We start from the raw sequence: 24,511 nt of genomic DNA, 5'->3' as shown, positions 1-24,511 counted from the left end.
AGATGCATGTTGATTCTCTCGCTTGCCTCTATGCTCTTAACTCGCCTTTCTCGTTGCCTCTCTATGTATCTATATTTCATTATGTATATGTATCAAGGAGAAAAATTGAAGAAGTTGTGTATTTAACTTGGCAATTAGTATAAAAATTATTAATTAATGAGATAATATATAATTATTTTAAATTATAGAATATATTAATATATGATAGAATTATTTATATAATTAGATAATTTATTTTTTTTTTTACCTATACAATTTTGTAAAAAATTCAAAGAAAGTAGACTACATCAAACGCAAACTAATTTAGTGGGCGTCGTATGCGAATAGCAGCCCAATTCCCCTCTCATAGCCCATATAATTTAGACCAATCAAGTTATGTAGCTCTAATCCAATAGTGACTCGTCCACATGCATTTTGGGATCAACTCTAATAGTTAATTGACAATAATACCCTTGCCCGTGTTTCGAAGGAAAGGAAAATTAGCAATAGTAAAAGTTTGTTTTTATTAAGCCCACTGTTTTATTTTAGATGACATTTTTTTTTAATTCGTCATAAAAATATTATTTTATTATAATTAAAAATAATTTAATTTTAATTATTATTACAATCACAAATTTTAAAAATAATTGGTATATCGTGTCAAATTATAAGTCGTCACGCAAAATGAGACGAGGGAGTATTATACATTCCAAATTCCTTCTGGTCGGAGAAGAATCTATAAAATCTGAAACCCTTAATCTTTATAGAAAAAAAATAATAAAAATCAACCCTCAAGAAACGGGTCCACGATCCTTAACGTGCACCCTTCCACATGACTTCTCCTTTTTTGGCTTGAGAATTGGAAATCTCATTTCTTCAGTTTTCTATGTTTTGCCCTTTGCAATGCTTGTAACTTTACGGCATTTGCAAGATAATAACAGCTGAATCCAAGATCAAAAATGAAGCTTTCTTGGCGAATCGCGGTTTTCTACACCTTACTTTGCATTTTTGCATCTGGGTCATATTCTATTGAGAATTTTAATCAAGCGTAAGACTTTCCCACAAATTTTGTACATACCCTTTTGTTCATGACTTATTTCGTTTTCAAAAATCCTTGTGTTTTCTTGTGATCTGTAGTAATATTAGTGTAAATTGCTTTTGCCCAGTGAGGCATAAGCTCGAACAATAAGAATGGAAAGAGAATTCACATTGTCAAGTTGTGTTTGATTCTTTTTTTTAAAGATTTTCTTGACTCGATGAGTGCTAACATGTTTATCAATGATTTTCATATGGTGGGGTTCAGTTTTAACTTTATTCCTATTGACCAGCATGCTCATTATATACAACAACAACAACTGCTACTACTACTACTGCTAAGCCTCATCCTGAGCTAGTTGGGATGGGCTATATCACCATCCTGAGCTAGTTGCTAGTCATATAGCGTTTATACATAATAAGTAGTATGGCACGCAAGTGTAAAACTGGGTGATTTTTTTCGATATGCCTAAGATGGAACTTGCGGTGGTGGGAGGATACGGGCACTTGGTGAAATAATCGATGTACACGCAAGTTGTCCTGGACTTCCTTGCATAGAGAAAAAAGATAATCTGCAGTATTAATGAGTATCTCTACAGCTTGGGCAGATAGAACATGAAGCTTGGAATCTTTGCAGTATATTATTTTTTCGTGTTTGTGTTAGAAATTGGATTGTTTATTTGTACTATGACTGATGATCAATGTTGTCTCATCAAGTCTCGGTTAGTTAGATGTACATAATTTGTTAGTCATTTTTGCATATGGATGTATGTACATAGTTTGCTATCTTTCTATTGTTACTGGAATGCCTGTCGCTGTTTCAACATATAGCTATCTTTCTACTTGACAGGTTTCCTATTATAGAGCCTGATCCAGGTCACACAAAACTTCGCCTTTCAAGAGAAGGATTGGAGGCAATTGAGAAGATAACTACACCCATTGCAGCTGTAGCTGTAGGTTTTGCATTAGTATCTGGCATCAGTTATAACCTGTCATTTCTTAGGAATAAAAAGTTATCATCTCTTGCATAGTTCTATGGAAGTTTGAGTCTCCCTGTTATTGCTAGGAAGTTTCAGTTATTATGTTTAAGGATTGCTTGTTTCAGTTTCGGTTTCAGTTTCAGTTGTACTTAGTTTGACTTGCATGGTGATCCATAGTAAAATCTCCCAACAGATTACTGCATTGATTGAAAAAATATTCAAAATAACTGTTTTGAAGTGGAAAAGTGAAAACATCACTTGGTAAGGTTTTGCATCAAGTTTTAATACTTTCCATTTAAAAAAAAAATAGCATCAATTTGAATTAATCTTGAAGAGATGTAATTCATATCTGTCTAATTGTGAGAGGGAGAAATAAGAAAAACGGAAGTGAAAAATTCTCTATTGAAAAGAAAAAGGTCATTTTTTTCTTTTCAGAATGGTCCAAGAAGGAAATTAGGTTACTTTACTGGCACACAGGGATTACTGTTAGATGCTGCTTCTTTTTTTTGGAATCTTGCAGGCACCGGTTTTGATTATCAAGTATCTGTCTTTTTGTGCATCTGAATATGGTTTTCTTGGAGAAGTTGCTAGCGGAGCTGTTTCTTACCTTAATTTTATTTGCCACCAGTGTCTTTTCTGGTATATTGACATTTCTGCAAAATGTTTGACCAGGTTATTGGTCCATATCGTTCGGGAAAATCATTTACTCTTAATCAGCTCCTTTCCCTGTCTTGTTATGAAGGTCCGGTGCCCTCTTTTTTTGATAGCTGAACTCACTTTTTGTTTTAGTTGATAAAGTTTGCTGTTACCTTGGTAGCTGCAAGTTTTTTTCTGCAGGTTTTAAAGCCACTGATTGATAGAGTTCTACTTTGCAGGTTTTGGTGTTGGGCATATGCGTGATACAAAGACAAAAGGTGTATATGCAAGATTTTGCTGGACACTGTTGTTTCAAAAAGAGATCTGGACATCATTTAACTTCTTCCTTTCCTTTCATTTTCTTCCAGGGATATGGGTTTGGGGCACTCCAGTAGAGATGGATATCAATGGAGTAAAAACTTCTGTTTTTTACCTTGACACAGAAGGTTTTGAAAGCATTGGAAAATCTAATGTATACGATGACCGGTAATATGCTAATCTTTAGATGTTGCAGTCTACCATATACATCTGACTAAACACAGTTGTTTCTTGATGCTTTTTGTTTCTCAGGATTTTTGCCCTTGCAGCTGTTATGAGTTCTGTGCTTATATATAATCTCCCTGAGACGGTGTGTTACTCTGCCTATAATTTCCACTCTCTTTCTATGAAGTTGTACAAATTAATCCTAATTTCAATTTATATTCAGGGCATGACAATAAAAGTTGGTGAAACAAAATTTTTTTTGAACAGAACCCGATTGGTTATTAGTTGTCCCTGAAGTGTTGACTGATGAAATACAGAGAATGTATCCCCTCTGTAGAGATGAGTCGTTGGAGAAGGGTATCAATTATTATCTCACAAAAATATGTGACAGCCATTCTTATGAAAGAGGGGTGTGAGGAAGGGTTGGGGAGGGACAAACCATGTTTTAGATAGGTTATTTCTATCTCAAACTATAATCAGGCTAGTTTCTTGATAGTGAGGCCTCTCCATGATAATATTCTCTGCTTCAAAACTACTTTATTCTTCCTCTATCCATCTCAAAAAGTAAAAGAATGAAAGCGAAATATGAGACCTGTTTGGATTGGCTTTTAGCTTTTGACTTATAAGCCAAAAGCCATAAGTTAGAAATCCTAACTTATGGCTTTTGACTTTTTTTATCATTTTAGCTTAATACCAATGCTTATGAGCACTTTTTTAATTTACCCAAACACTCCAAAATTGCTTAAAAGCTGTTTTGGCCTAAAAGCACTTAAAATAAGTCAATCCAATCCAAACAAGCTCTATGTATCTTCTTTCTGTTTTGCTGTATAAAGATGTTGCTTAACAGATTATAGAATGAGTATGCAATTTTAAATTACATGATAGATCAAGAACTTCATTTCTTGCTGAACTATTGAATCTGACTCCATAATGTAATGATGATGAGTATGTGGTGAGTTTAAAGTAAGTATTAGAACATTTAAAACTTGGGTTAGTAAAAATAGAAAAGAAAAAAAAAGCAAATCATAACATGTATAACTATATACATTTATACCAAAAAAAGAACGTGCGAACAACATACTAAGTTCATACATCAAAAGATTACACGAACATTTGAGAGAATTTGAAAGAAGGAAAAAACTTTTTCCTGATTATTGGTATTATTGGTGGAGAAAAACTGAGATGGCAATTAGAAATATAGTGATAACATAGTGGTTTGCGTAAGGCCGTAAGCATTACTTTTGGGGGTGAATTGGTCAATTCAACAACTTTTTGCCAAAATGTGATTAAACATTAAGGGGTCATTTGGTAGCTAGTTAGAATCATGCAGATATTAGTTATGCAGGTATTGGTTATGTAGGTATTAGTTATTCCATCTTCTACTCCGCATAAGATAATACTACTCCGCGTAAGATAATACACCAATTCCCTCATAACTTATACATGTATTAGTTATGCAGGTTTCTAAATTGCAAACCAAACGTCGTATTAATTTTTACATGAACAACTTATTTCCTAACTCGCTACCAAACGTTGTACAACTTATACATAAACTAATACATGAATAGGTTACTTCCTTGCTAGATACCAAACGACCCCTTAGGGTGTAAGCGTTATAGCTCCCAAGGGTGTGATGTACGACGTTTGGAGAGTTATTTTGTGCTGCTGGTACTTAGCTGAAAAGTAGGGTTTGACGCTGATGTTAGATAACATCTTGTTTTCCTATGCGCCTGTCATTATCCAGAATAGAAACTGGTCTTTGTACATCTAGAAGCTCAATAAAGTGGGATGAAAACCACAAGAAACGGAGTTCAAATCCCAATCATGGCAAAAAAGTCTTGGTCATTTCTTCCTATTTGTCCAAGTCTAGGTGGGTAAAGTTACCCAACGCATGTGTCGGTGGGAGGTAGCAGATACCTGGTAGAACAGTCGAGGTGCATGCAACTTGTGCAGATACCATCTTTAAAAAAATAGAAAGGAAGGAATAAGTGTTACCTTGGCAACCTTTGGAGATACAAGATGTATACAAAGCAAAAAAAACTATATGTGTTGAAGATATAATAAAGTGAATAGAAGCGTGCCTTCACCAACCGTATAAGCTTTTAGATGAGGTTGTCACTGGATACATCATGAATCAGAGAAAACATAGGTCCTAAGTTCAAGTCTTACCGTCATCCTTAGTTAAAAAAAGATTCACGTGCTTGACCTATGAAAAAGAATTTGGCCCACATGTGAATTAAGCTTTTAGATGAGGCAGTTGCATAATTCACACTACAAATGTGTTACTTTCAATGAATAACTTTGTATAAGTTCTCAAGAGATATGCAAAAATGATGTTTTAAATTTGGGAGGCTGTCGTTTCCTTCCTTCAAAAGCACTTCTATTTCTCCTCTAAATAGTCCATACCACATGCTGAGTAACTTTCATTCTGTCACTATTTCCACCCTTTATTCCATGCCTTCCATTTTCTAACTGATTCCTCTTGTAATTACTCCCTCCATCCCATTTTATGTGGCATGCTTTTCTTTTTAGTCAATCCCTAAAAGAATGTCACCTTAATATAATTGGAAATAATTTAACTTTAAAATTCTCCTTTTACCCTTAATGAAATAATTTACAGCCACACAAATATCAAAGGATTGTTTTATACCACAAGTTTCAACAGTCTTCCTTTTTTTCTTAAACACTGTGCCAAGTCAAACGGTGCACATAAAATGAGACAAAGGGACTATATAGTAAAACATTCCATAGTGTTAGGGCAATATTGCAATGTACAACAGTAGCTGGTTAACATCTTCCGCTGCTTGGACCAAAACCACCAGCTAGTATCAGCACCTTCCTCCCCCTCCAATTTTCTAGCTTCCCAATCAGCTCATAGTTCAAAATACCTTCTTAGGTGACTGGGGCACCCAACCAGGCCCATGTGGAAGCTCTTCCTCTCTCTTACAAGTAGCATATCATATGATGACTCGAGGTGATGCTCCCATGTCCTTTTGCTGTCCCTTTCCATCTCCTTCAGATCCTTCTTCATATGAATGAGATGAACCAATTATTAAGGCAAGTCCTTTAACTCCCACTAATTTAGTTCTCTTCTAAACCGGATGTCCCGAATAAAATAGCATCCTCATACTCTGAGGCCACATTCTCAGCCATTGCACTGTTGTAATCTGCATGGGAAACAATTTTCCGTCCTTAAAGTCCCACCTCAAGAGAACACCATAGTTCCAAAAATTTATGTTTCTTTTTTCTTTTTAAAATAGCAAACTTAACATTCTTGCTAAATCTGCCCACCTCTTCAAAATCACCTCCCAAAAGGTGAGGTAGCCTCCTAGATTTTCCACTACCCCTCCATTAATACTTATCCTCTGTCGTCATTATCATAAGCATTTCTCTTCTTATCTTCCACAATCACTTGCCTGTAGTGGCTTCTTAAAGGCCTTTAGCGGTCTTATTCCCAGTTCCCCGACTTCTACAGGTGAAGTGTAATAACCCTATTCAACAAGAGTAATCTTTCGACGCCTAGATTTCTGCCCCAAATAAGGTTTCTTGCAGCTTTTGATTTTGTCTGTAAGAGAGGCTGGAATAGGAGAGTGATGCATGTAATAGGTAGAACGTTCTGAACTTTTTTTGTAGTTAGCAGAATTTAACATTTTTGAACTTCTCGTCGTGCTTTGTTTTGTCTTGGGATTTTTATGACTTCCCCCTTTTGAATAGATAATTGATAGGAATGGGCAATTTTATGTCCTTTTTGAATTACTTCAAATATTGATATTACAATTGATGTGGATAGTGGATTTCTTGAATGTATTTACAAGAATCATTAGTGAGGATAGCCATAGGATGTATGAAATGTGGTGGATCGTTCTGAATTGAGCATTTGTTCAAGGAAAAATGGCCATAGGTTTTGATAATCAAAGAACATTGATATAGCTTCTAGCAGGTTTTTAGGTGCTAAAGAAGCATGCACAATAATGTCCCGAGATGATGAGACTATACTGAACAGCCTCATACATTTAACAACCATGTCATCATAAATTTCTTGAGAGCTATTATTTTGTCTGTAGACATGATGGGACGAGAAGGTAGAGGATCACAGTAGCCAGCGATGTCAAAGGTGAACAACTTAAAATAGCGTGAAGATATGTTACTTCTACAAGTGTAAAGCAGAACTAAAGCACGTGGTTTAGTGAAATATGACACGGATGAAGAAAAGAAATAAGAATGTAAATGAACAAAAACTACACTTCACTCCCGCATGGATGATGTCAGTTATATGAATACTTAATATTCATTTTGCTTGATCATAAATTGACTAGTTTTATGCCGGCAATCAACCTATTGCAATTTTTTTTTAATTCTAGGCTTCGGACTGACGATGCGTGCTCACATAGGGTGCAAAACACACAGGCAGAATTTTAAAAAATATAAATGTAATGCAAAAGAAAAGGTTGTAAACACAAATAATGATTGTGTGGACAAAGTATTTGAAAATTCTGCGTTGGCAAGTATATGGAGTTAAAAACCTTGTCAATCAAGTTCAAACCCACTTTAAATAGCTGATTCAGATGCAAATACAATTTTAAGTATCTTGTTCAGATCTAATGACTACCTCTTTTGTACTTAAAATTAAACATCCTCTTACTAACCACCAATATATTTATCTATAACATTTTCTCTTAATAAGTAAATGCATCACTTTACTTGGTGCCGCTCTCTTCATGAAAGAGCTCATGTCTCTGAGGCACGTGTTAGTGCCTGCACTGACATGTTGTTTAAGGGTGCCTCTGACATCACTAGCATTAGCATGCGAGTGTTTAATAATTGCAAATTACCTTGCAAATTACATGCAAGCTTGGCTGGACACCACCATCTAAAAGAGTAATAATTGAAGGTCTCATGTAATTGTGAAGCATGTCAGCATGGGACTTAACCCAATTACACATAAATGAAAACCCAAATTTTACTTGCTAATAAACTAGAGATAGGTTGTGTGTAGCTTGCATTTCTTTGTTCTTTTGACAAGTACAAATAATATATTAAAGGATATAATGTTGATATTTTACTCCAATGTCGGAGTTATTCAACATAAGTAGGTGATGCGCAACATTTAATTGATGAAGAGCCGTGCTATAAAGAGTCTGCCAGCTGAGCAAAATATAATTGCTATCACGTAGAAATTTTCTTTAAGCTCATTTAATCACACAAGGGGCGAGCAAATGGTAGAAGATAAACAAAGAATGTAATGGTTGACTACCCATTTGTGTAAAAAGCAGTTCTTGCTCCACCTATTCTTGTCTGCATATTGGTTGGAAAATTCTTAAGTCATCCTAATATGGTTAAAGCTTTGGCCCTGAGAGTGGTAGCTTATTTCCTGCCCTATTTTCTTAAATGTATAAGGGCTCTCCCTAATCATATTTTTTTTTGCATTGTGTTGTATGTATTAGATACGTGAAGCTGACATATCCCGGCTGTCATTCGCAGTTGAACTTGCGGAGGAGTTCTATGGAAGGTTCAAATCTAACTAGTTTCAAAAGTTTCTAGTTTATGTTTGACCTTTGGTTTCTTGTTCAGCTTCACATTCTCTCTGTTTCTTTTCTGACTCTCTATTGTTTCATCCTTGTATCTCTTCTCTCCTTGTGGCCAGAGTAAAGGTAAGCATTTTGGATTCATGAAGTCTATTAATTTTCTGCCTCATTGAAAGGGGCAACGAAAGAAGAGTTACTTAAGAAGTTATATGACATGCTCAGTTGATGGATGTTGTGTAGGGGCAAGATGTTGCGTTTGAACCTGCAAAACTACTATGGCTCATCCAACGTGATTTTCTGCGTAAGTAGGGAAATGATGCCTCAAAACTTCATTAGTGCAATTGCTTGACATTTTGTGAATGTGACATCCTTTATGGACTAGGGGATGTAAATGAACAAAATGCGCTGAAGTGCTTAATATTTTCTGCTTAATGTACAATTTATCACAAGAGTTTTCACAGTACTCTACCATCTAATAACAAGATGCCTTTTGTTTCTGTTCCTTCTTTTGTAATTTGTCTAAGCTTGTACCTTTTACAGAAGGAAAATCTGTGCAAGAAATGGTTGATGAAGCTCTACGACATGTCCCTAATAGCAATGGTTGGTTCAGTTACCTTTATATGCATGCATAATAAATAACTATGAAGCCTAGTATAAGCTAACTATGGTTGCTTTTTCTGTTACCACAGGTGATAAAAATATTGATCAGGTGCTCTTTTTTGTACTCTTGATGTCTGCATATGATGAAGAAACTTGACTAAAAAAATTAGTTTTGATTGTAATGCATGGTTTCAGGTGAACCAGATTCGAGATTCTTTAGCCATAATGGGTGATAATAGCACAGCCTTCAGCTTACCACAAGTATGGCCTAACTACTTCTGTCCATTGATCTATTTCTTCTTCCTTGAGTTCTGCATTTCACAGCTTAGTGCAGTAGACTTGTCATTTCGATAATTTTGTGACTGCAACAATCACGAGATGTTATATCTTAACCTAAAGAAAACATCCTGTATAATTCTAGGTATATATTGTTTCTCTACGTGATTTGTGCACCTTTTGGGATGTATTATTTCCCTACTCTGACCATGTGCACCTTTTTTACTGGTGCTGGGACCCGGGCTATTCCATCATCCATCTCCACTCTTCTTATGATCATGGTATCTTGCTTTTGAAGAAGATGCCATTAGGTTTATCTTTTCTTGGTAACTTTGTTAGAAAATAATCCAGAAACCACCTGAATACATCTTGCATGCACCGATGCCGCCAACAAGATGTCCACTTAGCCACCCGACGATAATAGGAAGTAGCCTACTCTACTATTGAAATTCACACTACTTTCTGATCTCCTTAGATCATACCGGTAGCTAGTTTCCACCAAGATATTAAAAGGAATATGACGTAGGTGTCTCTAGTATGATGGAAATCCCTATCCAATAAAATATTATCCACAAGGAAGTCATCTTTTGGTGTTTGATTACCCGAAAATATTTTTCGAGGAAAACTTGTTCCATCAAAAGGGTGAAAATCTGTTGCAACTATTCCAACTCTTATTTAGACTTTATCATCAATCTTTAACACTCAAAAGTTTCATTAGATTTTCTAAATAGAAGTGCTATCCAATTTGCTGATATTATTATCAAGCTTTAATACATATTTTCTTCTAAGACTACACAGGAAAACATTTTCCTTCACCAAACACACCCCTCGTCCTTTTCTTTGTACCCAATTCTCCTCCTATTGATTTCTTCAATGTCGCCATCAATGTTGTCTCTGCTGTTGCCCATTTTCAGATGCTACCACTACCTCTACCATCTCAACTTCCTGCACTTACAGCTGCTACTTCCTGCCCATTAATTCATCTCTTTCCCTCCTGAAAGCTCCCTTAGCTCTCTAAATCAGCCGTTTCTCTATGCCTCCAGTCTGACTTCCTTTTTGATATCCCTGTAGTCCGAGCTGACATGCTAGGCTGCCAATTGACACCCTCCATTCAGAATTGCAAAGTAACGGATGACTGACTAGGCTTCAAAATATCAGCATAATAAGATCTACAACCACATTTTGGGGAGTCAATGATATATACACTATATCTGGCAGCAAAGCCCATCTGGAGAGCTCCTGTAAAGAAAGATTGCCAAGGTAACTGCCGTAGTTTAACAGGGGCCAATCTAGTCGGAGGTCCGGCAACCACTGTAAATCAATGGGAAAATAAGAGGGGGCAAAATATCAAGAGAGAATATAATTGGGTTTAACTTTTCTGGTCGAAAGACAAAAAAGTCATTCCCATTACTATGGTTATTATTTTGCTAGGAGTTGGAATATGAAAGTGGACACAACTGCTAATCTAGTAATAACAAAACCCTATACACACATTGTTCATTTTCTTTTCATTTGCAATATTCTTTAGAAAAGCATGTGCTTTTTGAATGTGCTTTATAGCAGACCTTGGCGCTTTTCGCTTTTGATAAAGCATTGGTTTACTTAAGCAAGTCACATCATACAACTATAGCATCATATTGGACTCTCCTCCCACTCCCACCCCCATCTTGTTTCCAGAAGTGGGGGTTTAAGGGATGTGGGGAACCAATTAAACTTATATGAAAGATTATTGAATGTCCATAAGTGTAGGTGGTTGCTAAACGATAGCTTTATCATCTCCTAGACTTCTACCTGGCAAACCCCATCCTACCCTCTCCCCAGAAAATGAAGGAAAATATTGTTTTGTTTGTTATGTAGTTGCATTGGTATTATGGATTAGTAAAGATGCATGCTAAGGTATTATAGCATACTTGGACCTTGGTATGCCTTTAGATTTGAGCATTTTGTATAAGAACTTCCCAGAGTGATAGAATAAGATATAATAACATGCATATTTCTTTAACAGCCCCATCTTCAGCGCACAAAGCTTTGTGACATGAAGGACGCTGAGCTTGATCCTCTTTATGTCAAGAAGAGGGAGCAATTAAAAGAAGTTGTAGCATCTATTATTCGTCCAAAAATTGTCCAGGGTAAATCTCTCAACGGGAAGGAGTTTGTATCTTTCCTTGAGCAGGTGATTGTGCATCGATTGTCCTGATTGTAATCAAATGTGTTTGTATACTTATGACCTTTTTTTAACCTTTGCTCTTAAATGACAACTTTGTTTCCAGATTCTTGATGCGCTGAATAAAGGAGAGATACCATCCACTGGGTCCCTTGTGGAAGTCTTCAACAAGGGTATCCTGGAGCGGTGTCTAAAACTGTACAATGAGAGGATGGCTAAAATGGTTTTACCAATGCCAGCGGAGTCTTTGCAAAAGGCTCATGAAGAGCACAGACAGGCAGCAATGAACGTCTTTGATGAACAGCATTTTGGTCGTCACCATGCAAAAAAATCAGTTGATAAATTGGATGAAGAGATTGAAAAGGTTTTCATTGATTGCAACAAGCATAGTTTTATGTAATTCTCAATTTTTTGCTTATTGCCACATCGACTGCAGGGGTATAAGAATATCATGCTGGCGAATGAATATCAATCCTCAAAGCTGTGCGAGGCTCTGTATACTAGATGTGAAGACAAAATGGACCATCTTCAGGTCCTCAGACTTCCTTCGATGGCAAAGTTCAATGCTGGCTTCGTCCAGTGTAACCAAAGCTTTCATGGTGAATGTGTCGGACCTTCTAAAATCAACTATGAGAAGCGGATGCTGAAGGTTCAATACATTTAATTTTTAGTACTTGCTCGTTTTTTATCAACAAGATTTTTCTCAATATACTGACTGTACACTTCAGCTCTTACGATTGGTTGTGTTGGGAGGTTGAGGAAGAAAAAGAAATAGGATGTGTTTTATCAGGAAGAGCACCAACCTTAAGTAACGGACAGTATACAATTGAACCCAAAAGGTGAACCATGGATTGAGACTTTTACCATCTGGTGGTGAATATGTAGTTTATTTGCATCACGCTGGATCAACATATGAGAAAAAAACATTCAGGAAGCTTAGGAAAATATACATTTTTACTTATAATTGACTATACAAATTTGGATAACGAACAGACCGAAACCATAGTATCTTTGCAGTAAATGAAAATATCCTTTCCACCGTCCCGTATCCCTGGAAATTAGTCAAAAATGTCTAGTGATCTTGTTGCTTTTGAATTCTTGCTTTGATCTTCACTAGTTGCACAGCCACTCTTGAATTTGGAAATTATTCATCACACCAATGTTCTTGTATGAAATCATTTGCCTGCTCCCCCTCTTCCAGTAGGTTTTCTTTCTGGGCCAGTTAATATTAGTAGACTACATCCCCCTTCCAATTAAAAGACGAAAAAGAGCATTAGAAAGAGTCGACACTTGGTCTGAATACTCGTAGGCAGCCTTTGGAATCAATTTAGTTGGAGGTGGCTTCTAAAATTATTTGCTCTCTCGGTGAATTCGTTGTTGAAATTAAGAAGCATGAGTTCCACCTCTTCCACGTCCTCTCTATTAATTTATGTGCAGAGGAACTCTGCAAAACTGATTTTGCCAGTGTTATTATTAAAACAATGCAAGCAATAACAAAGGAAAATTCCTTTACCTGTCCAATTTATAAACAAGAGTCAGATGATAAGTTATCCTTTACCTGTCCAATGTATAAACAATAGTCAGATGATAAATTATCAGTCTCCGTCTCCAGATTTACCCGTTTGTCTTGTTTATACATGCTTATTAATAATTTGTTTTTGATGTTTTGCATTACTCCGACTTCGTTGCTGTTTTTTTTCTTTCCCCGTGTCCACTTCGTATGGCCTTCAATGAATTGTGTATATCTACAAATTATGCAGATGTTAGAGAAGTCAAAGTCATCATTTATTAAGGACTATAATCACAGACTCTTTAATTGGTTGGTAGCTTTCTCACTGTTCATGGTGGTGGTCGGGCGGTTCGTCATAAAGTTTATTTTGGTCGAGATTGGCGCATGGATACTTTTTATCTTCTTAGAAACATATACAAGAATGTTTTGGTCTGCAGAGTCGCTTTACTATAATCCAATGTGGCATTTTATTGTAGCTACTTGGGAAACGCTCGTGTATAGTCCAATCCTTGATCTGGACAGGTACGGAAGTATTACCTTTTTATTCTGAAATTCTGTTACTTTCAAGTATCCTTTGTGAACTTTTTTGGTTGTTTTGGTTACAATTTATTAGTAATTAAAGCAGTATAAGAGGGTTGCTCTCTTTTTTTATTTTTTGGTGATCAGTAGAAGCAGTACAAGATTTATAGCAGCCATTAGACGTGCTTCTCCAGACTAAGTTTTGAAGCAAAGTTGCTTTCTTTTAGCATCGTCTTTGATAAGGGGTTTGATATAGTAATTGTTGCATATCAGGGGATATAATGCAGAGCAGTATTAGTTGGGTCCATCTTTTTCCGTAGTCGAACTGTGAAAGAATTTTCCGTAGCTTGATGTGAAAGTTGTATGAGCTGACATGACCTGGACTAAGGAATTTTTATAATATTTCCTTTCCTATTTTGTTACTGCTGCAGGTGGGCAATCCCTGTGTGTATTATGGCTGTAATATTTGTGGTTTATTGGCGATGTTATGGGAGACGGAAACACGGCCCCATGTTGTTGTTACCCATGTACAGCAATCCTAAAGACCGGCATAGAACAGAATAGCAACAGCTTATCATGTCCATCCAATCATCACGAGCTTTATGTTTTTATTTCAAAAGCACGCGAGGTTTGGATATTTGTATCTCAGTATACCCTTCAGTTCAATATGGAGTGAGAACCAGAAGAAGATCTAAACAGGTCTTGAGCTTTGTTGTAAAAGTTGGAAATATTTGTATCTTTATCATTCATTAACTTTTACTGTAAAACTGGAGTAATTATTTCTAACAATTAAGAGATGTAGTCAGGGAATTTCACATAACTTTAGTTTTTATGGTTGTGTATACTAGCAGCCACCACATATACTTAGATGTTAAAGGATTTGATAGATCACTTATATCACCCCTCTAGTTCTTCTAACCATTATAAGTTTTTCTTTTTACTCTATTATATTTTACCTGGGATGATTTACATTTATTGCAAGTTTCTTTCTGCAGATTACACATTCCTTCATGAGAGTTGTCTATTGGGAGAAATTATTTACATCACATAGTCCATATTCTGAGTTTGTTACCTGGTTTAGCTCATATTTGTATATAAACATATTTCACACATTATTTTACATTTTTATACGAGGTTGATATATTATGATTTTCTTCAGATGTATAATATTTTATGTTAGGTTGTATATTTTTCCTCAAATACTAAATGCTATGTCTTTTTTCTTTCTTTCTTTGGGTCCAATGCTACGTCGAAATGTTGCAAAATGAAAAATATTTGAATTAAAGAAGTTAAGATCCTTTCTAACAGAATATGTTTGTTGAATGTCATTATTATTGAAGGTTCTTTTATACAATCAAGGAAGCACATATTCTTTCAATAAGGAATTATTCATTCCTGCTAGTGACATAAATATATGATTAGAATGATATTTAAAGAAAGTAGCAATTTTATATATTTTGTAGCACAACTCGATTCTTTGGTACTAGATACTAGATGCCTAAAATGTCTTGTTAAGGATAATCCACGCTGAGTCTATATAATGATAAATATTAAGGATAATTAATTAATTTGCATATATTTAAAAACGACAGCTTGTTTCAATTAGCTCAATAACTTAATAGTACGTAATAATTTGACTATCCATGAATACATATACAAACATGTAAATTAATGCAAAAATCTTGCATATTTTCATTAAGGAAATGCATTTTTGGGCTTTTATTTTCTATATATATGTATCATTTTAGTCAAAATTAGATGGGATGGTCAGTTTTTGGATTTGCAAGGAGTTTTTAGCCATTATTTGAAATGTAATAGGGGAATAGCCATATTTTAATGTGGAAATATCTCTACTTAAACACGAAAAAACTTTGAAATCATGAATCGTTTCTTGATTTTGAACCCCATGAATCTTTTCTTGATTTTGAAAATCAAGTAATTTTTTGATCCCTATGAATCATTACTTGAGTTCAACTTGTTAATCCTTCGAATTCGAGCGTTGTTATCTGGATTTGTTTTGTATTTTATTGGGATATTTTCATTCAAATTTTATTCGTATCAAAAGAATAGTAAAAATTCAAACACAAAATTAGAATTTCAATTTATGAATTCTAAATTATTAACACAAATATATTATTTAAGTAGAATCTATTAGGTTGAACCGAACCGGTATGTGTAAGACTACTAGCTCTGGCCGAGTAAAATGTTAGAAATAGTGGCTACTATTTGACAGCACGTGTTAAAAATATCTATTTACCTAATTTATCCGTGTTTTTATGTCAGTTTTTATTATTAGCAAACTCTGTAAATATAATTATTATTATTTTGCTTAGTTATGAGTGATTATAATAACAGTAGAGTAACTTGCATGTGATTTGATAATGAGGTGATTATTAACTTTTAATAATTTGAGTTAGGCAGTGTTTGGCATATTTTAAAGTTTTTTTTTGGTTTCTCACTCGATGTCTGAAGCCTGTGGAGCCTTGATTAAATCTGGATCAGGCGCTGCAGGGCCCATTTGCGGGTGGCGATCCCAACAGAATTTTCACCAAGACTTAAATTCGAGATATTTAGTTAAGGATAAAACAATTTCACTACTGCACTACAATCCATATTGATATTTTAAAAATATTATACATGAGTTAGTTTATAACACTAATTTATTAGATAAAGTAGAAGTTTAGTTAAAGTGGAAGTGCTAGGACAAACAAGTAAGGTCAAATTCCATCAAATTATTAGTTTATGTCTTAACTTTATAACCACTTTCTCAGATTTATATAGTGTGCCACTTGGCATGGATGTAATTTTTGGCCATACTAGTTGTTTGTTTCTAATTTAGAGTCCGTTTGATGACTTAAAGCTCTTTTTTAGTTTTTGAATGTATTTGTCTAATTCTAATTTTAAGCCATAAAATTTTTAAAGTCAGTCAAAAATGAAAAATTAGGATTCCTAACTTTTTTTTTCTAAGTGCTTAAAGTCATTTTCTTTGACCATGAAAATTATTTTTATATCCCTTATATTTTAACTAAATTTCCAAACTACCTTTTTTATTTTTTTAACCCTAAAATTCACATCATTTTCCTCATTTAAGCACTTTTATCCAAACACTCAACTGCGTATTTATAAAAATAACTTTCAGCACTTCAAAGTTCTAAAAACACTTCATACATAAAAGTTACTTTCTTTAAGCTCATCCAAACGGGCTCTTAATATAATACTTAACTCAAAATTGTACTAAAAAAATTTTTGCTTCTTTTTTTTTAATCCCCTCGACAATGTTCTCATTTATCTTCCGTGATTTACGATAGAGAATCATAACTTGTTTGGTCAAATTTTAAAATTTACTTATTTAATTTTTTTATTAAAAGTATTTCTGAAAAATATTTGTGTTTAATTAATTAATTAAAAAAATGCTTTTATTAATATCAAAAAAATAATTTATAATATATTGATCAAGATTCTAAAAATATTTCTGAAGAAAAAGAAATTGTTTAATATGTGAGATAAGATATGATATTTCAAGATTAAGTTGAGATAAAATTTATAATGCATTTGGTTAATGATATTTGATAAATTTATATTGTCAACTAAACACACCAAATTTTTTATCTAAAACTTAATTACATATATGATCTTATTTTATCAAAGTTAAAATTATTTTATTCCACTTCTCAAGTGAAATAAATAATCTAAAAATAATTTAATCTGCCCAACAAAGTTTAAAGCATTTCCTAGTTTTATTCCATATCATCTTTGTGCAAAAGTGTTAGGAGTATTAATTTGTTACAACTTTTTAGTCCCACTTGAATGTCTTTCCAATAAATAAATATACAAAACATAAAACAATAGAGAGTATTTGCTTTTGGTGACACCATTGAAAACAAAGAAAGTGTATATTTAAGCAAAGCTTTAGGTGACTCCCTTTGCTTACTCTTTATTTTCTTCATGGTTCTCACTGCTCTTTAGAAAGAACCAAACACACAAAACACACTTCCATTTCCATTTCTTCCTCTATATATATGTGTAACAAGTACTAATTTGTACACCCTCTTCAACATTTTACTTGTAAAAAACACTAAATTGTTCAATTGAATGCTTTTCTGAGAAATTAAGGTAGTCGAAAACAGGTCGGATCCAAGAAAGATTGAATCTTTTTAGTTTCTGTCATGGCTAACAACCCTTCTGAGGGACCTTCTGATGATTTCTTTGACCAAATCTTGGGATTCCCTGCATACAATGGAGCAGAACCCAATTTGGCGGGAAATGATGCCGGAGCTATACCGCCGGCGATGATGCTCCAGCTAAACTCCGGTGATGGGTCGGGTCAGTTTTCTGGAGTGGGTCTTGGGGTTGGGCTAGGTGGTGGTGGGTTCCATAGTCATGGTGGGGGTGCTTCTTTTCCTTTAGGGCTGAGTTTAGAGCAAGGGAAAGGTGGGTTCTTGAAGATGGATGATGTTTCAGCGCCTGGAAGGAGATTTAGAGATGATGTTGTTGATAGCAGAGCTTCTTCTTCTGTCAAACCTGTAATTATTGCTTATATATTTTCTTGGTTTTTAAGTTTCTTGATTTCATTTTGGTTGCCATATAAAAACAACTTGTACTGTGATATTCTGTTTCTTTTTCTCGGAAAGTTTTATCCTTTTTTGTGCAAATTGGTGTAGAGTGTTTCTAAGAAGCTTTAACTAGAAAGTTTTCACCTTTCTGCTGTTTGTTTTTCTGAATTTATTTCTCCTTTGAAATTGTCATCTGTTAGCTCCACCTTGTTTCTGGGATATATGTATGTACTTGGTATATGGGAAGTTGTGTCTTTGCTTACCTAGCTTCTATCAGAAATAGCCTCTCTACCTGCCAAGATAGTGGTAAGTTATGGGTACACTCCATCTTCCAGAGACCCCAATTGTGTGACTATACTGGGCATGTTGTTGTTGGTATATGGGAAATTTTAATTCTTACTTTTTCTCTTCCTTTTCTGGACTTGGGTGACTTTAGTCCTGTATAATTTGGAGTAAAGAATGAGATGTTTTGAAAATAAGGCTTATATTTATGTATCCTAGCTAGAGATCATATAGGTTGTTTCATTTTAAGATTAGCATTGTTAGCTTTAGAAAATTGGAATTGCAGATTAGCCTAGAGAAAGGAGCTTGACATGTAAAGATACTTTTTCCATTCAAGGTAATGAAAGCGAAACCATAGTCCGAGGTCTAAATATGAAGTGATTTGGCCATTTACTAAGTGATTTTACCAATTGTTTCCTTGAGATACAATTGAGTAGTGATAAGGTTCAATCTGTACAGGGTTTTCATGGACAACCGATGCCTTCAATGCCGCATCCCCCTGCAATACGTCCAAGGGTGAGAGCTAGGCGAGGACAAGCTACTGATCCACACAGTATAGCGGAGAGGGTATGTTTTTTTTTCTTTTTGCAGCAAAGAGTATTCTTAAGGTATTCAGATTTTTAACAAGGGGCATATTTTTCCGTTGCTTCTATCATTTGGACAGAAGAAAATAATAATTCCGTCTTTTTATTTGATTGCAACTGTTCACGGTAAATGAATGAGCTTGAATTAAGCTCCTCGATGTAAAACAATAATTTTTCACTAGACATCATCTAACTAGTTCATATTATTTCGGGTTATACATAGTTTCTAGTTTTCTACTAGCATAAGATGTTCTGACATTGCAGTGATAATTCCTAAGCCCGATGATCCTAAGCTACCAAAAATGTGTTATTGTAGAATTCAGTTCTATGCTAGGAAGAATAACATCCTAAATACAAGCATCAGTGCAAGGTTTAATACTATGTATAACGGCCTGTTTCCTAGTCGTCAGTTGCTGTTACTTTACCATTCTAACTGATTTTATTCTTTTCCGCAGTTACGTAGAGAGAGGATAGCAGAAAGAATTAGAGCATTGCAAGAGTTGGTTCCCAGTGTCAATAAGGTTGGTTTTCTTTCTTCTATATACTGAACTCTGTTTCACTTGCTGCGAGCATCCTTTTGAAAAGATAGAAAAGAAGAGGGTAAAACATTGAGACCGTTCTCTTTTCACAGTTTTCTTTTGTGGGCTTATGCATACACAAAGAATTCAGGAATTTGATGGGGCAATATTTGCAGAATTAATTAAAAACTAAAAACACTACCACCTTCAACTTTCTCAGTCTGTTCAAGTTATGATGCTATTTTATTGATAGAGAAGCAATAAGGAAAAACTTCACAATGAAGAACTAAAAGAGACTTCTTTCAAAAAGGTAGGGTCACATGGATATGACTTTCCCATGTGTACAACTTTCAACTTTTCTCCCGTATCTTTTAGTCTGCCGGAAGAATGTAAAAAATTGAAGTTGATTTGTTAGGTAACTTTGTCATCTGCTATTGTTCTTCCATTAAGTTTAGTACGGAGTAGCTAAGCATCTTATCAAGAAGGATACTGCATGATGTGTATTGTGGTCTTTATTTCAAGCTTGATGTCACTATTAGAAGACATATAGTTGTAGTCTTGTAGAGGTTAAAGAGATTTACTCTAGATGTTTCAGTATGGTTAGACATGTTAATTGCAGTTGGTCTCCCATTTAGATTAGTCCACTAGTTCTACTGTTGATAATTGAGGGAGATTGGATCCACACATAATCCAAACAAGAATATGTTGAATTGATGGTCGATTGGTCATTATGAAAATTAACACGAGACACTTCTAAATGCTGAAAATGTGCCAAGATGGTGAACTAATAATTTTTTGCATGCTTAAACAAGGTGTCATGTGCCAAAGTCGCCAAAAAATGTCACAGATTCTATAATTTCCACATCCCCATCAGAGATTGTGTGACAACGTGAGACAGGTTTATGTATGTTTTGCCTCAAGGAATCTTTGGAAGGTCTTGAGAGATTATAAGCATTTATAGGTTAATGCAAACGTTCGCCCACACACTTCTAATTCTTCTGGTGCAATAAATTATAAGCATTAACAATGTTTGTCATGTTTTAGTTACTGTACTTTGACATTCTGTTAAGTTTGTCATATCAGTATTCATCAACTGTTTTATTTTTCTGTTGATCTTGCAGACTGATAGAGCTGTAATGCTTGATGAAATTGTAGATTATGTCAAATTCCTTCGGCTGCAAGTGAAGGTGAGTTAACCTAGAGTCTTTTCAAAAGCTACAATCGCGGATCACTCTATATGATTTTGAACCTATTGATGTTGATTTTGGTTGGGAAGGTACTTCAGAAATGCTTCTTAGTACTACTGATAAGAAACAGAGCTTCATATAACTGCTATTAAATTTAACAAATATGCCGTGAATGTTGTACTTCCAAGGTGCAGAAACTAGCATCTTGGCTTGCTTGGATTTTCTTCATAAAATTCTTTAAAATGTACTCTCCACGGAATATTCTTTCACTTTGCTTTTGCATTACTCTTTTCAATGGCTAATCATTTCACGAAATGTTCCCATGTCATTTTCCGCGTAGCATTTTCCTTACGGATGTGTTCTACGTGCTAAATCATACTTAGTTGAATTCGATGTCTGTATGTTCAAATCAATTAGTTGACAAAACAGTTTCCCCGGGGTATTCGTGTTGAAAGGAAGTTTTGCCGAGTAGAAACTTCTCAAACAATTTACTTGATAATAAATATAGTTAAATGAGAATGCCATGAAGGATCTCCCACTCACATCATGGAAAAGTTACCTTTCCTCTTTTGAGGGTATAGCACTAGATTTCTTTCCTTTGTTTACTACTCCTTTTGAATCAATACTTTTTTCTTGCATTATTGAACATTTTTGAACTTTTCTAAGTTATAAATTATATTTCATTATACAGGTGTTGAGCATGAGTAGGTTAGGAGGAGCTGGTGCAGTAGCACCACTTGTTACAGACATTCCAATATCATCAGTAGAGGTACTTTTTTAAAAGTATAATAAGCTTATTAGACTTCTTTTTTGTCCACCTTAATAATTTCTTAATACATTTTATCCTTGTGGCTTGTCTTATTTAGGAAGAGAGCAGTGAAGGTGGAAATAATAACCAACCAGCTTGGGAAAAGTGGTCAAGTGATGGCACAGAAAGACAGGTGGCTAAACTAATGGAAGAAAATGTTGGTGCTGCAATGCAATTTCTTCAGTCTAAGGCACTATGTATAATGCCTATTTCTCTTGCATCAGCAATTTACCATTCTCAACCACCAGATACATCAAGTCTTGTTAAGCCAGAAACAAATCCTCCTTCATAGATGACACCCTTATTAGAAAGAAAAAAAAGGTTATATAGCATGCTAATGACCCTAAGAATTTTCTTGCAGTGGATGGTTCCTACTTATATCTGTTTAAGTAATTTTTAGCTTTTTGTTGGAAAAAACAGGGTTTTTAATGTTTATGTATAAAGTACAATAATTTTCTATCATTGATATATTCAAGTAGTTTTGTGCCACTATTCTTTTTTTCATTATTTTCGGAGTAGACTATGTTTGCTTTACCTATTTGATTTTTCTTATATGTTTTACTTGAATTGATGGTCACAGTTTTTCTATTTTTACGAGACTATATATATATATATATATATATATATATATATATATATATATATATATATATATATATATATATAAGATTACAAATTACAATTAAAAAATAAAATGAAGAAATTAACTTCACTTCTTGGCTGAGGCGCGGATATCTCGCTCTCTTTAAGGAGATTCAAGCCCACTGCAGTAAATCGTTTCACTGGTCCAGCAGTAGTCCTCTTGACTTGTCCCCTCCAGGATACAACAGCCTTATCACAAAAATGTAACTCAACAAACTCTGGACAAGAGTTGAGTTTAAAGCTCTACACAAAGAACACCTCCCTTCAACTAATAAGAACTCTCTTTTTTATATAAACTTAACTCTCTCAATTTTTTCTTCTCTTATTCTCCCTTCAAAACAAAGAAGACCTTTCTATTTATAGGAGAGAAAATCATACAAAGATGAAAAAATAATAGAATGCCATCATTATCATCATTTAGTGTACCATTATGATTTAGTGCACCATTATGATTTAGTGCACCACTTATTAGTGATAATTAAATTAAAAATACATAATAATATGATTTAGTGCACCACTTATTAGTGATAATTAAATTAAAAATACATAATGGAATGATTTAGTCTTGCACTAAATAAAGATGATAATGAAAGACATTTTTATGCACTAAATAGAATTTGTCTCATCATGATTGATCCAGGATGACCTATTCGATCATGCCATAACACAAATGTATTTGGATCAGAAGTGTAAGGTTGCGTACAGTGACGGAGCTAGAATTTTCATTAAGAATTCAAAATATGAAGAAATAAAGTTAAAGGGGTTTAATATCTACTGTATCTACATAAAAAAAATAATTTTATTCATATATAAAAAATGTAATTTTTTATTGAAGAGGGTTCGGATAACCCTTGAATCTTTACTAGCTTAGCCCTTAGTTGCGTATACTATATCTTTGTCAGACAAAATTATATTGAATATATTGATTGTTATTGATATATTAAGTGGTAAGAGAAAAATTGTCAAACTTGTCTTCACGTTATGTGTAAAAGAAAAGAAAATGAATGGTGGGACTAGGATAATATTATAGTGGTGGATGTAGAAGCACTTGTGTAGTGGGGGCTCTATGTTTTGTTAGTGGAAATTGGGGCCCTTTAAGACTCGTACATTAACTATAATCGATTTCAGTGCTAGTAGTAATAATAGTAGCTTTAATGATCATCGAAGAAGTTATAGGAGATCAAAATTTAACAAAAATTGATTATTTTTTTCCCCATTTGTTGGTGTAAGTAGCAAAGTGTATATATATTGGAAACAGTGGAGTTGGTTCCCAAATAAATTCTAATAGTAGGTTTTGTTGTCCCATGACATAAGATTTATAGTCCAAAAAAAGTTCTTTAGTCTTTTTTTGTTTTGTTTCTCTTGAAAACGTGTGTAGTTGGTTTGACTTAAACTCTCTAAATTTTCTCCTGAATAATTATTTAGATGCATCATTGGACAGAGAATGAAAAAGGCAGCTCTGACGGAAAGTTGTTTCCCATTTTGCTTTATACTATATAGTATTTTCTTGCGTTATCATAATAATAACTTGGATAATTCTTTTGGGTTGGTCCCATCCTATGATCGTAATTTGACTTGGATTTTCATTACTAGACTAAAATTTCAACAATCAACTTTTATCGAGGACTTTTTAAGGAAATTGAAATGTGTATGGTTGATTAAAAAACATGCTCTGGATTAAGTGTTTATATAATACTCTATTTGATTTGGAACTGAATTTCCTTTTTCAACTTCATCTACACTCTTAAGTGGGAGTCACTAATGTCATTCGAGTATTTTAACCCATATATTAACTGTTGGAAAATACGAAGTGAATACACTTTTGATAAGAGTGCAAACAGGGGCATATCTAGGGGAGTTCCGTGTTCACATGAAGCCATGCTCCCCTCCCTCTAAGGTCCAGATGATTAAGAAGGTGTGTACCAGCTAACGAAAGTATAAACGCAATAACAAAGACTCCAGCAACTTCATCTCCAATTTTCCAGTCCATGTGAAGAAAAAAAACTTAAATAATCAGAAATAAAAGGGAAACTAAGAAATTTAGCTTTGAGTGCCAGTTCGAATTTATTTATTCAGAAGAAAATCTCTTTTTCTTCACAACCAAAATGGGGAACAACATTGCCATTGCTTCCAGTCCACTTCCGCATTAGAGTGTACTGATTGTAAAAGAAACTGGCTTCTTAAAATTCAAACTTCCTAATTGTAAACTAACCATTCTGTACTAAACTAA

General features: G+C 34.4%; 2 protein-coding genes across 2 annotated transcripts; both read left to right on the top strand.

Moving 5' to 3' along the window:
* Window positions 1-725: 725 nt before the first annotated feature.
* On the top strand, window positions 726-14,625 carry LOC129882784 (uncharacterized). Its single transcript, XM_055957229.1, has 17 exons — window positions 726-1,027; window positions 1,865-1,967; window positions 2,667-2,736; window positions 2,870-2,908; window positions 2,999-3,116; window positions 3,201-3,258; window positions 8,558-8,622; window positions 8,758-8,764; window positions 8,879-8,939; window positions 9,179-9,238; window positions 9,328-9,347; window positions 9,434-9,499; window positions 11,520-11,687; window positions 11,785-12,042; window positions 12,115-12,327; window positions 13,439-13,710; window positions 14,139-14,625. The coding sequence occupies exons 1-17, from the start codon at window positions 939-941 to the stop codon at window positions 14,269-14,271; spliced, it is 1,800 nt and encodes a 599-aa protein (XP_055813204.1). The 5' UTR covers window positions 726-938; the 3' UTR covers window positions 14,272-14,625.
* A 2,933-nt stretch (window positions 14,626-17,558) lies between these two features.
* LOC129882783 (transcription factor UNE12-like) lies at window positions 17,559-22,131 on the top strand. Its single transcript, XM_055957228.1, has 6 exons — window positions 17,559-18,230; window positions 19,002-19,109; window positions 19,582-19,647; window positions 20,766-20,831; window positions 21,523-21,600; window positions 21,698-22,131. The coding sequence occupies exons 1-6, from the start codon at window positions 17,874-17,876 to the stop codon at window positions 21,929-21,931; spliced, it is 909 nt and encodes a 302-aa protein (XP_055813203.1). The 5' UTR covers window positions 17,559-17,873; the 3' UTR covers window positions 21,932-22,131.
* The last annotated feature ends 2,380 nt before the right edge of the window (window positions 22,132-24,511 follow it).

This window comes from Solanum dulcamara, chromosome 3 (assembly GCF_947179165.1).
Source record: "Solanum dulcamara chromosome 3, daSolDulc1.2, whole genome shotgun sequence".
Taxonomy (NCBI): domain Eukaryota; kingdom Viridiplantae; phylum Streptophyta; class Magnoliopsida; order Solanales; family Solanaceae; genus Solanum; species Solanum dulcamara.
This window is presented reverse-complemented; position numbering and strand designations above follow the sequence as displayed.

What these genes read in the sequence shown, in the direction of transcription:
- LOC129882784 (XM_055957229.1), top strand. Translation starts at nt 939, where the DNA reads ATGAAGCTTTCTTGGCGAATCGCGGTTTTCTACACCTTACTTTGCATT. An exon ending in GTGATAAAAATATTGATCAG is followed by an intron (nt 9,348 to 9,433) that starts GTGCTCTTTTTT and finishes GCATGGTTTCAG; the next exon opens with GTGAACCAGATTCGAGATTC. An exon ending in ATGAGAAGCGGATGCTGAAG is followed by an intron (nt 12,328 to 13,438) that starts GTTCAATACATT and finishes CAAATTATGCAG; the next exon opens with ATGTTAGAGAAGTCAAAGTC.
- LOC129882783 (XM_055957228.1), top strand. Translation starts at nt 17,874, where the DNA reads ATGGCTAACAACCCTTCTGAGGGACCTTCTGATGATTTCTTTGACCAA. An exon ending in CACACAGTATAGCGGAGAGG is followed by an intron (nt 19,110 to 19,581) that starts GTATGTTTTTTT and finishes TCTTTTCCGCAG; the next exon opens with TTACGTAGAGAGAGGATAGC. An exon ending in TTCCAATATCATCAGTAGAG is followed by an intron (nt 21,601 to 21,697) that starts GTACTTTTTTAA and finishes TGTCTTATTTAG; the next exon opens with GAAGAGAGCAGTGAAGGTGG.